This window comes from Euprymna scolopes, chromosome 12 (genome assembly GCF_053919585.1).
Source record: "Euprymna scolopes isolate OS-2025 chromosome 12, ASM5391958v1, whole genome shotgun sequence".
NCBI classification, from domain to species: Eukaryota; Metazoa; Mollusca; class Cephalopoda; order Sepiida; family Sepiolidae; genus Euprymna; species Euprymna scolopes.
In genome coordinates, this window is record NC_136493.1 from 144,484,135 (window position 1) to 144,497,851 (window position 13,717).

The following is a 13,717-nucleotide window of genomic DNA, read 5'->3' on the forward strand; positions in this document are numbered from 1 at the left end:
TATCGGCGCAAAAAGCGACCCCTCCTTGTAGAAAAGTGCCCAATTGAGGGTGAAGGAATTAATGTTTTTAGCTAATTTTTCGATATTTGTCGTCCGAAGGGTCGAGCTTCAAAATGATACCTATCTCGTGAAAATCCATCGCCTCTGTCGAAAGTTTTAGGCAGACATACATACATGCATACGTACATACATTTAAACAGACAGGTGAGATTTATATTATCGACTAGCGAGGGGTACCCGGCGTTGCCTGGGTGTTTGTAGGTGTGTGTGGTGTTAAATAAAAAAGAAACCGGGGGGGGGGGGGGTAGGATGGAACCCGAAGCCCTGAGGCGAAGTTTGAAAATAAAATCGGCCAGCCAGAATGAGTTAGTGAAAGATGTTTGAAAGTCATCGAGCGTTACGACGACGATGTAAGCATTGTTATAAGCGAAGTAAAAGAAAACAACGTTTTAATTAAGTGGGGGGGGGGTAATTAAAACATAAAAAAAACACAAAAAAATCTAACGTAAGGCAAACGAACACGTGAAAAATGGCTTAAATAAGCCTGTTTCGATATTAAAATTTTAAAAATCGGTGGATACCCGGGTGTCGCTAAAGTAAAAAAAAAAAAAAGAAAAAACCAGGAAAACGAACGTTAAGTGAAAAATGGCTTAAATAATATAGGGTTCAATATTTAAATTTAAAAAATCGAAAAAACAAAAAAAAACATCTCACACCACGATTCGAACCCAAAACGTTTAGATAATGAACAAACAGGCTAACCAACTGCGCTAAAGCGACGGAGATGAAATGTGTTTGGTTTTTCAACTATTTAAAGTAAATCAGGTCATGACGTCATCTGACGCATGCGTAGAATCGGGCATCGTTACGAGAAACCCGTTTTTGTTGACCCACCCCCCTGTAGAAAATTGTCGATTTTGGGGTGAAAAAGTTAATGTTTTTGGCCAATTTTTCGATATTTTTCAAGCGAAGGATGGGGCTTCGATATGATACCGAGTTTGTGAATTTTCGTCGCGTGTGTCGAAAGTTTTTAGCAGACACACAAACATACACACATACACACACATACACACACACACATACATTTTCGCTTTTATATATATAGACTAGCGGGGGGGGGGGTACCTGGTGATGCCCGGGTATCTTGAGGTAAATCAAAACTCTGGGAGGGGGTGTTAAATAATAAAAAAAAATGTTTTGGTAGGTGAGTATGAGAATCGAACCCATACCCTTGAGTTGGAAATTAATGTGTGAAAAAAAAAAGAAGTGCTACGTTAACCATTGAGCTGCAGCGACAGACAACGTTAAACAGGTTTGAAATTATTTATTTAACTATAAAAACAGGCGTGCGCAATAAAAGTTAACTCTGCTGCTTCCATTTGACCTAATTAAGAAGGTCAAATAGAGTCACGCTGGACATTTTTCCCGGCGCAATGCCGAGAACGTCCGTTTGAGTTTAGTTTCAGTTTATTTATACTAAAAAGCCCAATCAACATGCGAGAAGCCACAATAGCAATAATTTTGTAAAAGTCGACGTAAATAACTCTATAAGCTACATGCGTTCCCAAATCCTACATATTATTATCTAGGACCGATATACACAGTTTTAAGCGATAGTAACGCCCCCGGGAGCGTGTGCGAGAAAAGCCTTTTGAAGACATACACAAAATGGTCACACACATTTTGCCTTTTATATATATACTAGCAGGGGGTACCCGGCGATGACTGGGTGTCTTGAGGTAAATCAAAACTCCGGGGGGGGGGGGGGTTAAATAAAAAAATGTTTTGGTAGGTAAGTATGAGAATCGAACCCGTACCCTTGAGTTGGAAATTAATGTGTGAAAAAAAAAACCCGGGAGACGTTACCCATTAGGCCACCGCGACATACATACAACGTACTCAGGTTTGAAGTTATTTATTAAACTATAAAAACAGGCGTGCGCAATAGAAGTTAACTCTGCTGCTTCCATTTGACCTAATTAAGAAGATCAAATAGAAGTCACTCAGTTGTTTACCCAAGTTTGACTGTTTTTGTTTTTTTTTCCCCCAACAGATGTTGGGGGGAGGGGAACCAGCTCCCAATTGTCCAGATTGAATAACAATTGTCTGATGTACAACATTGATCAAAGCTGGTTGCTTCTGGACATTTCCCGGCGCAATGCCGAGAACGTTGTTCGCTGTTAACTTTGAATTAGTTTCGCTTTTTACACGAAAACGCCTTATCAACATGCGAGAAGCCAAAATAGCAATAATTTTGTAAAAGTCGGCGTAAATAAATCTAGATGTGACATACTTTCCCAAATCGTACATATTATTATTTAGGACCCATATAAACAGTTGTAAGCGATCGCAACGACATCGGAACCGTGTGCGAGAAAAGCCTTTTGAAGACATACACGAAATGGTCACACACATTTTGCCTTTTATATATATAGATAGATAGATTTCATGGCAGGTGCTCAACTGAGCTTCAATCTATGGTCCTTCTCTGTAAAACATTTATAAAAAACACTTTAGATACAACCACTGTCAACAATTTTCCTTACTCTCTATCTGTACATAGCACTATCTGACGTTTTCAAGTCCAACATAAACAAGTATTTTTTGAGCTGTCTTCTTAAATAATCAATTTCTGTAATTTTCGTTTTATTCTTGTAACAATTTAAAAAAAGAATAAAACGAAAATTGTTACAGTAGAAAAAAAAGGAAACAAATAAATAAACAAGTAAGTTGTATTTTTCTGTTTTCAACCATATTTTTTTTGTTTCAAACAAAACTGAATAAAATTGATAAGAAAACCATTTTTTTGTGTTTTTCATATTTTTTTAACAAGGTTTAAAAATAAAGTATTTTTTTGTGTTTTTCATGTAATATTTATTCTGCAGTTTTTTTTTGTTTTTTTTTAACTAATGTGAAGTAAACTTTTTTGTTATTTCTTTTTCTTTTCCTGAATATTTTTTTTCCTGCAGGGTGGGGCTGGGAAACCGTCTTTTTTATTTTTTATGAATTAAATTAAAACAGCCGGGATATCCCCTTAGGATTAGGTAAACTTTTTTATGGTCGCATTAAATGATGTCAAAGAAAATACCGCGAATGCAGAAGAAACTTCACCAACACAACTGATAGCTTTCCGATATATGGTTTAAAATGGAGACAAAAGGATCATTACCAAATTTCTGTTTCCACATAAACGCAAAAACATAAGTGGCGAGAAGCTCTCAGCTGGTTCCATTGATTTTCTTTTTTCACCAATATTTGTCCCAAAGATCGTCTGTTTCTTTGCCACGTATTGATTAGCATCTTACATCAGATTACAATGAAATCCGATTGTATGATGTCATGTTCCGAGCAAAGCCGAGTGGACGGTGAGTTACATCTAGTTCAAATTCTGCATATTGCATAAGTACCCACTTATGGATTAAAAACTATCAAATAGACTACCATCAAATCTGATATGAAATTAGGTTAGCCAGATTTTTTACTTTGATTTTTTATTCTAATGTCTATTTCTTCCTTCTAGCATTTTTTTTACAGCACCAAAATGTATTTCACTTCATTTTTTTTTTAAAAAAATACTTATTCTGGCTAGGAAGATTGTTCTGATTGCAACATTTTAAAATAATGTCTCAAATAATCTAAGGGAGATAAATCGTATTTTAACCTGCAAAATTTATCTCACTTACATGAGCATTTTTTTTTCATCTCTCTTCTTTTTTGGCTCTTCTTTAATACAATTTTGTGACAACATTGCATGTTTCTGTGTGTTTTTCTCATCTGTATGTGACTTACACATTATTAAAAAGATTCATTTTGAATCTAAATTGAGATAATAATTATTGAAATAATAAAATAATAAAAACTAAAATTTTATTTCTTTTCCCATATAACTTTAAAAATGTACAACCAAAAAATATTTTTCAATTAAAATGACATTAATAAATCCCTGACAATGCTAGTTAGGTATTTATGTTCTCTACTGTTATATATAAAAGGAACTTTGTGTTGATGTGTGACTCAGATAAAGAGTGGGGAAAATTATTGACAGTGGTTTCAGCTAGACAAATGTTTCTGTTTAAAGCACAACTGAACAATGATAGATACTTGTCTTTTTATTTTAAACTTAAATTCAAACCATCATCACTGCACAAGCAGAAAGGCTAGATATATAAAATCAACAGTATGTTCTTTGATATGACAGGGGCACGTTCGAAATGAATGTTTCTGTTTAGAGCAGAATTGCACTATAACACTTGACTTTTGCATTTTAAACTTTAATTTAAGCAGTTATATATAAAAGATAATTTTATAAGATAAACAATAGGTTCTCTACAGTGCAATGTAGATTATAATGTATTGTGAACTAAGCCACCATGGGGAGGCATGTGAAGCTTCCTTCTGGTGCATTGTGATGAGCTCCCAACTAGAGCAGACAATTTGATTGAAAAAATGGTCGATTTCAACAATTTCGATGACAATAAAAATATGAGAGTATAAAACATTCATTGATTATCATTCAATTCTGGGCAACGTCTGGTCTCCCTGCTAGTAGCTAAATAAAATGTGAACGACTCTCTGCAAGAAACTAGACCAAATGTCTCTCTTTGGGCGGATTTTTTTTTTTTTTTGGCTAGTTTTTGTAAATAGATTTGTTGATTTGGGTATTATTGCCAGCGACCCATTTGCACGGGCACACATACTTTTAGATTTTCAAAGGCGTGAATTTATTTGGTCTTTTTTTAATTTTTTTATTTTTTGATCTCTCTGTGTGTCCTTAGATTTATGCATGGTCAGATAGAGAGCTGACATTCTGATATTCGTTTAAGGTCATCATAATGAAGCATTTTATGGGGAGGGGAGGGGAGGGAGGAGGAGAGAAAAACAGTAGGTGGAGGAAGAGGCGAGATGGAGGGGCAGGGCGGTGGAAGTCTTCTAAGTACGTCTGTCTGTTTTGCTATCGTTGCAAATTTCAGAGAATAGAAATGCAGAGATGAACTTGCAGGAATCTAGGACAATAGCGCAGTGAGAGTGATGCACATACCAGTTGCAAAGGTTGTCTCGTTTCCGGGAGTTAGGAGTTCAATCTTTGGGTGAGGCAGTACGCAGACTCTTTGTTGCATATTACTTGATGGAATATGCTTTTGGAGTTAATTGCGTTGGTAGAAATTACAGGGCTTGATCTAAGGGTTAATTGTGGTCCCATATGCAAGGGTGGATGCTTGATTTGTTGGTTTAGTCATGAAGTTAAATTGAAAGGATTTGAAGTGATATAATGAATTGCAATTTAAATGTATACAGTATAATCACATTGATACTCCAATTCTCATTAAATCACCGGTTAAGTGACATTAAGTCTAGTCAGCATCCAGTGGGTGACCATTTGGGAATACGAGACACTGTATTTAAGAGGATGGAAATGCCTCCCTGTAAAATCTCTAGTTCTGAAGCTGTCTGTAGAAAGCATTTCAGTATAACCTTGCTAACGCACATGCGATGGTACGTTTGAAAAAAATCGAAACCAGAGCAGAGTTCTGTTCTTAAGAATATCCCAAAGCTCTCCTGTGTGTTTGTACAGACGGATAGAGTTAATGGAGAACCATATACAGGGTGATTCACGGGAAACGGATGTTTTTAGAACGCTCCTTGCTCTCCTTGAGTAAGGGATACGGAATGAGGAAGGTACTCTTTAAACCTGCTTAAGATGCCATTTAGTTTGTTGTTATTTGTTTATCTTTTACGTTAAATTTTGTTTTAGTTATTGATTTTGAATTGCTTTTCTCTTCTGCTCATTGCCCTCATGCTACCGTGGAGTCGTGAACGCCGTGTGTTTGCTTATAACACTCACATGAAAAAGGGTGAATCAAAAACATCCGTTTCCCGCGACTCACTCGGTATAATGTAAAATTCTGCTAGATAGGGGTGTTTAGTCCTCTGTGGGAGTAATGATCATGACAAAAAAAAATTCCTAGTTAAGGAAAATGGTATCCATAACTAACCATTTATGATTTTGTTGAACTAATTTGTTCAGTTGTAAATAAATGAATGTAACGGCATAAAGTGGAAATTGATTCAAACACGCCTTGTACGTATTAGTTCAGTATCTGGGTAGATGCCAGATATGTCCAGATTGCAACTGTCCATTGCTTACATTCAGTATGTCACCATCTAAAATTAACAATATTTTTTAATCATCTTCAGGTAATGTTAATAAAGTCTATTTTAAGATGGTCGTTGTTTTCTTTCTTAAAGTATTACATCCTATTTTTTAACTAAAAATAAAATTTGAAGAGCTACAAAGATAGGAGTGCTACCATTAAAACGAGCGACCTTTTGTGATCCAGAAGTCGCCACCAGTGATGGGGTAGTGGTTGTGCATGAGTGTCCGAAACGTGCTTTGTCACTCACATTTCTGTCACCACTCTGAAATTGACGAACCTATCTCCTAACTGTGCCGACATCGACTGCATTGGCTCTGTAAACTTTTAACAGGTGCCAATTAATGTGGATCAGTTCAATTTTTTTCTGCACTTAGGAATTCAATCATGCACATCTGCTTCTAACCCACGCCGTGGCAGGCATTGCTTTCTTAGAGTCTCGCACAGCAACAAAGAGATGAAACTTCCAGGTCATAACAATTCAATTTGCAATCCTGTCTGATCCATTCGGCCAGAATAAAAAATAGGAGGAATTACATTTGGATCACCTCTCATATGAGCATGTTTCAATGCTGTCTTTCTTCTGTTGAGATAAAAAGCAATGACGGTACTCGTTCTGTTGATGTTTACAGAAACCGTGACTTGGCACTGGGATGAAAAACTCATCAAAAGGTAGATTAAAATCCCTGTTGATGATTCTGTACTCTAGAATCCACTCTCCTCTCAAATGAAAACAGATTTAGTCATTGAAACTATTTTTTATAGGTGAGTGTGGAGAGTCCCATCACCATTCTAGTTGCCAACTATTGAAAATACTCTGAATGTACGTTATAAAGATATCAATTTGACAAAGTGTATACTGGAATAAAATGTGCTTCGTTTGAAAACTGATTCCTTGCTCACATACCATTGACTTGAGATCAATTTGACTGGGAAAGTAAAAGTCTATGTCAAGACGTTAGGGGAAATATTTGTATTCTCACAGTTAATTGAGGAATATGGGGTGTCAGCTGATGTGGCATTAGTGAGGTCAATCCTCCTATAATATTTTTAATCATTCAACTAGCAATCCATCCATCTTGTTAATCCTATTGGAGTCGAGATCACTAATTGTACCTATTTACAATGCCTCCCCACGGGACAGAGTTAGACATCAGGATCATTTTTTAACGCGGAGAAAAGGTACAAAAATAAAAATTGTCTCAGTCGTGAAGGAGTGCTCTTCCACCGAAAGAGAACAAGAAATGGAAGTGCAGCATCTGAAAAACAGATACTACACTTTGATCTTGGCCAAGAAAAATGGTGAATTGTATGAGGAAAGGGTTGCTGTGTAAATATTCACCCCCCTCACCTCACTGGGTGTAAAGAAAAAATGGGTCACCATAGTTTGGTTCTAAGGATAAACATCTACAATTAAATCAGTTTTATTCATGCAGTTAAATCAACACAACAGACATGGTTGAAAAAAGGAGTTATGTAGACAAGAATATGTTGATTTAGAAGATATGTATGTACTATAAAAGTGAGGTTGGGGTCTTTCATCTTACCTTGCTTAAGTCATGTTTGAAGTCCTGATAAGCGGATGATGAAGCACTACAACGTCTTTCTGGCAACTCGTGCAGTTGTGCTGGCTCTGACCGAATTGAATTGCCTTTCTATCAAACTTTGTTTGCAATGCCTTGAGGGGGACTCTGGTAACTGGGAAAACCCAGGTCTCCTTATCGCCTACCCAGGCCTGCATTCGGAAATGCAACTTCAGCTTCAAACTATAGCCAGACTAGATGCAAAGCATCATTGTCTCACGAGACGGAAGGTTGCCACCATCACCATCATCATCAATGATGTCTACTTTTAAAATGTTGATTCCTTTATTCCATGATCTTTATTTCTATAACTGCAATGGCAACCATTTCTTATTGCTTTTTTGTTTCAAATTATTTCAAAAGTGTCTACTATTTTAATTTTAGTTCCGTCGAATTATTCTTTTTCAATTTCTGTTTGCTGTTTCTTGGAATTAAAATGATATCACTCTTGTGTCGATTTGCATACATTTTATAATGCCAATTTATGCTGCAATTTCCAGATGAAATGGGCCCTTATTTATGGGACAATATGTAACACAAAATGATTGAAGAGGAGAAAATTGATAATTTTAAATTCTAATAAATAAAATGATTCCTATTGAATTTATTTCGTTAAAATATATAACAGATTACAAAGAAATTACCTCCCTTACCTATTCAGCCATGTTTTCTGTGGAGTAGTTATAAAGAAGTAACCGAATTTCTTTTGTTCAACAATTTTTCTTGTTTATATATATATATATATATATATATATATATATATATATATATATATATATATATATAGCAAAGGTACCTGCACTTTATAAGGGATTTTAATGTATATTCGGGTACCTGCAAAGTGGGTACCTGATTTTACTGTATATTCGGGTACCTGCAAAGTGGGTACCTGAGCATACAGCAAACTTACAGCATACAGCAAACTTTTGACCTTGAAAAATGGTGTACACAATTTCTAAATCGGAGACCATTATCATGTCAGGTTTGGTCATGATCGCTCCAGTGGTGTGGGCTGTAGGAGAGTATATATATATATATATATATATATTCTTTAATTAAAAAAATATGACTAATTATCCCCCTTGCATTATTTAATTATATAAATAACATTATCCTCCCCTTTCTTTCGAATTTTAAATCTTGGCGTTCTTTAATCAAAAGTATGTTAACGGATATAAAATATTCCACAAGCGTTCCTTTCGAAAATTTATCATTTCATAAGCTGAAAAGCTATAACAAGCATCTATATGCGTACTTTGACCATAGTTCCTGATTTCAAAAGGAGAAAAATTAAAAGGTAAATATTTGTATGTATATTTTTATGTATATATATGTATATGTATATATGTGTCTATTTTTATATATATATATGTGTGTATTTGTGTATATGTGTATATGTATATATATATATGTGTATGTGTGTATACATGTATGTATATATATATGTGTATGTGTCTATGAGTTTTATCGAAAAATACTATTATAATATTGTACTTAAACCAAATATGTATGTATATGTATATGTATATATGTGTCTATTTTTATATATATATATATATGTGTATTTGTGTATATGTGTATATGTATATATATATATGTGTATGTGTGTATACATGTATGTATATATATGTGTATGTGTCGATGAGTTTTATCAAAAAATACTATTATAATATTGTACTTAAACCAAATTTATATTTATAATTTTACTCTATTTTATTTCTATCTTTAACCCATATTAATTTTCTTATCAAGTTAAATTCATACCTTTATTTTAATTTTTTCCAGATACATCTGCCTTACTTTTAATGCTAGGTTTATTTATGGTGTCTTTTACATATAATAAAAACCGTTCCCAATATTTGCTGATGAGGAAACTTTGTTTGTTAAAAACACTATATGTTAAAAATTATTGTCCGTAACTTGATGTCTACCACAATAAAAACACTGTTTTCCGAAACGATCGTACAAATTATTGATTTTGTTGTTGTTCCTTCTTATGAAACGGATTTTTTTATATTTCTCCCAAAATTATACACTAATTCATAGTGCTGTTGTCATCTCTGTTGCATCTGTAAAAAAATGCCCCTCCATAGATAATAGACACCTTACACGCCGTTAAAATAGAACTACCACCCATCCATGCTATACCCCAACTTTAACCCTAAAACATATACTACATGCATTTAAGACTATGATAAAGACTCTATACACCTTTCTGCACTACACTATATATAATACGCTCCTCCTTTATTTAGAATTCGACCCCCCCCAACATCATCTATCATTTTAATTTGTTTTGATCTATTTCGTTCCTAATGAATTCAACACTAGACACAGCATCACCACTATGTTACCTAGCATCTTCTCTACTCCTGTGATGAGAAGCATTAGGCTTCGAAATACCTTAGCATAAAGAATCCCTTCTATCCCCCAACTAATCGATTGTATTCCCTTATTGAATAAATCGATCTATATCCACCAATATATAGTTCTGTGACTTCATTTCCCACTCCTATAGTTTTCATATATATATATATATATATATATATATATATATATATATATATATATATATATATATAGGCTATGAACCTAATGAAGAGAGTATACAAGCGACTGAGGATGATTTGTGAATTTGATATTCCTCCTTTTCTCTTTTGAATAATGATCATTTTGATTTATAAACTGTTTTCTTTGTCCCCCTCCCCAGGTCACAAGAAATAGAAAAAAATATTTTGGAATCTTGAATCATTTAAATGCTGGGTTCTAATTAAAATAATTTGGAAACCATTGTAAACTTATTTGCTATGACATTTATTTTTTTTTTTTGAATTAGCTTTCTTTTTTATTAAGATGCCACCACTTACCAAGGCCTAAAAACCACTCGAGGATGTCAGATTGATGGTAAGACAACACTGTGATGATTTGTAATAATGATGGTGATTGGGCAGAATTTGATAATTTAAGAAAGCGGCTCAACAAGAATTTGTTTACATTGGACTTGGAAACGGCTATGTTGTAGTCAGCTGGGAAGCAGGCCCATGATATTGTGTTCCACAGACAAGCTGTTCTAAGAAAGAATCTTTGCTCATGGAAGCTTAAAAGTTATTTTAAAATGGATATATATATGAAGAAACACTGACAGTGTTCAACTACTTTAAAAGAGCACAATATATTTATTTATATCACATAATTATGTACCCATTAGCTATCGCTAGATATACTTAATTTTATTACACTTTTATATAATATTATGCATATTTGTTTTGCTTCAATGTTTACTTCAACAGTGCTTAACATGTCAGTAGAGCTTAGTAGTACATTATCTAGGGACTGCTTCCCTGTAAACTACAACCTTTTCGTTTTAAGTAATCAAAAGTTTGTCATTTGTTTTCAAGTACTTCTTTCAAACTCCTCGGCTTAACGTTCACGGGGAACATGGGTTGGAACAAATACACTGAGAGCATTGCCAGGGCCGCTGCGAGGAAGGTGGGCTCTCTCTACCATGCTAGAAAGTTACTTATGCCTGAAAGTATCCTGTACCTCTACAGGACCACCATTCACCCATGTATGGAGTATTGTTGTCACATTTGGGCTGGTGCACCTGCTACTAGGCTCTCGCTCCTGAACAGGGTTCAAAAGAGAGTCACTAACCTGATAGGTCCTGAACTGTCATCCAAGCTTCAACCACTGCTCCATCAACGAAATGTTGCATCTCTCTGCCTGTTTTACAAATATTTTAATGGTGGATGCTCTGACGAACTACAAGCCCTTGTACCCCCCCCCCAGCATAAATACCCCCCCCCCGACAAACTCAACCAGCAGCCAAATCCCACCCCTACACAGTAGAGATCCCTAGATGTAAGAAAGCCTTCTACTCTAATAGTTTCTGCCCCAGAACTGCTAGACTCTAGAACTCCCTTCCGGGTTAATGTTTTCTCAACTACTGACATGCAGAAGTTCAAGTGTAATGTGAACAGACATCTTGCTGCTTGACTCCCTACATAGTATCCCTGCAACTACTGTCTCCGATAGTAGCCCCCTACATCTCCCAAAAAGTCATATTGCCACTTGGAACGTAAGGGGCTACTATTTGGGATTGTCTAGCAGAGGACTGTGGGCAGTTGAGCAGCGAGATGTCTATTCACATTGCATGTAAACTTCTGAAGTTTGCACAGCCAGGGAAACAGGGAGGGAATTCCAAAGTCTAACAATTCGAGGGAAGAAACTAATAGAGCAGAAGACTTTCCATTGTCTATGGATCTCAACAGTGAAGGGGTGGGATTTTGCTGCTTGTCATGTTAGTCGACAGCTTGTGCGTCCACTGGACACAAGTGCTATGAATGAGTTCAGCCAGCACATGTGTGCGTTACTCACTGTATCTATATTAAGTATTTCAATTTGCTCCTTTTTCTATGATGATGCTTTTAAACATTGCTATAATTGTGTAGAGACGGTAATTTCCATGTTAAGTAGAAATAATAGTGAAAGACGTTATTCACCATCCTCGAAAAAAGGTGGAGAGTGTGCCTGCGTCATTAGTGCGTCTCACTTTTTATCTCCGTTTGATGGGATACTGATACTTATCCGCCTTATCCTGGTTGAATTCTGAAAATAATACGAGGGAGTAGTAGTAGTAGTAGAGGGATGATCGGACGCTCTTACAAGTGCCCTCTCCTTTCCTCTTCAGCCAGCCGGACTCCGGAATGACAACAACAGATATGCGCCTGTTTGAAGTTCACTTTTTTTGACTTACTCAAAAAAAAACAAAAAAAAACGAAAACGCCGGCACAAATTACATTTATTGATCAAAAGTGAGGGGGGCAAAAAAAAAAAAAAAGAAGTAATTTCGTTTTAAATTTTTTTTTTTTTTTTTCGCCATGGCGAAAGTGGATAGTTGCCTTTTTAAAGTTCGGTAAGTTGAATATTTTTTTTATTTCTCTGTAGTAAAAGGCACAATAATACAGACCGTGCTTTTTTTTTTGTATTAGATAAGATTTTCAAATTCAATTCAAGCTTTGCGGTATATTTGTTAATTCAATTGTTAGGTGAAAGTACAGAATGTTTACAAAAGACCCTCCTTTCCTATGCTAAGAATGGGTTTCTAAATAATATTTCAGCACGGTACCTTCTTTTCATAAGTATTATACATACACAAAAACTACCGGCCAAGGTTCGCTTTGGCTGCCAGCATTCTCGTAACCATTATCCTCGAGTGGCCCTCCGATCTTAATAAGCGACGACTTCCCTAAAAACAACTGAAATGGAACTGACTTGAATTATCATCCCTTTTTGTCGAAATAAAATATTGTTCAACTATATCCTTTATTGAAAGAGAAAGTAGGATAAGGCAAAGCGCTCTTACTGGGTTTGTTTTTGTACCTGCCAAAGTGCACTCTCCAGGAAAGGGGAGCATGCCTTAACAATATTAAAACTGCCTTGTACCACATTTTGCAGCAATGGAAAGCATGTGAATTGACGCGGGATCAGTTGTGTTGTGTAGCATCCGTTTTGTCGGCATTCACAAAAGTAGAAATCCTTCCAGGTTGAGGCAATTTTTATTTTTGTCTCGATGCAGAGTAGTGCCCTTTTCTTGGGAAAGCTAGATTGCACCCGCATTAAAAAAGCAACCTTGTGTCTAACTATGCAGGCAAATAAATACGCTGACGACTCGTTAGCGTATTTATATTTTTTAATTTATCGTTTTTTTTTTGTTTTTTTTTTGTGCGTTGTTTTTTGACTGAAGAAAAGCCCGTTTCAGCTGTTTAACAAGTGCTTACATTGTTTTTGACCTCTCGCCGTTTAACGCCCCAAAGTGGCACCAATAGTTTTAATTTGATCATAGTTTATTCTTTTTGTTTTTGTCAAATTTTAAAGTAATTTTCTTAGAAAATTTGGCACTTCTACAATATTTGAACCGAACCAAACCATAAACTTATGTTAGGGATTAATATAGGGTTAGGTTAAGGCAAAGAAAAAAGA

General features: G+C 35.4%; 1 protein-coding gene across 2 annotated transcripts in view; it reads left to right on the forward strand.

Annotated features, from left to right (window-relative positions):
• The window catches only part of LOC145291524 (putative thioesterase PNKD), a 238,241-nt gene that overhangs the window by 59,630 nt on the left and 164,894 nt on the right, over positions 1–13,717 (forward strand). The window contains exon 1 of one of the 2 annotated variants that reach the window (XM_080137512.1): positions 12,134–12,650. The exons of the other annotated variant lie outside the window; for it this stretch is intronic. Within the exon in view, the coding sequence (XP_079993638.1) occupies positions 12,616–12,650 (35 nt within the window). The 5' untranslated portion in view covers positions 12,134–12,615. Of the gene's footprint in view, positions 1–12,133; positions 12,651–13,717 lie in introns of those variants that run through there. 2 annotated transcript variants of the gene reach the window in all.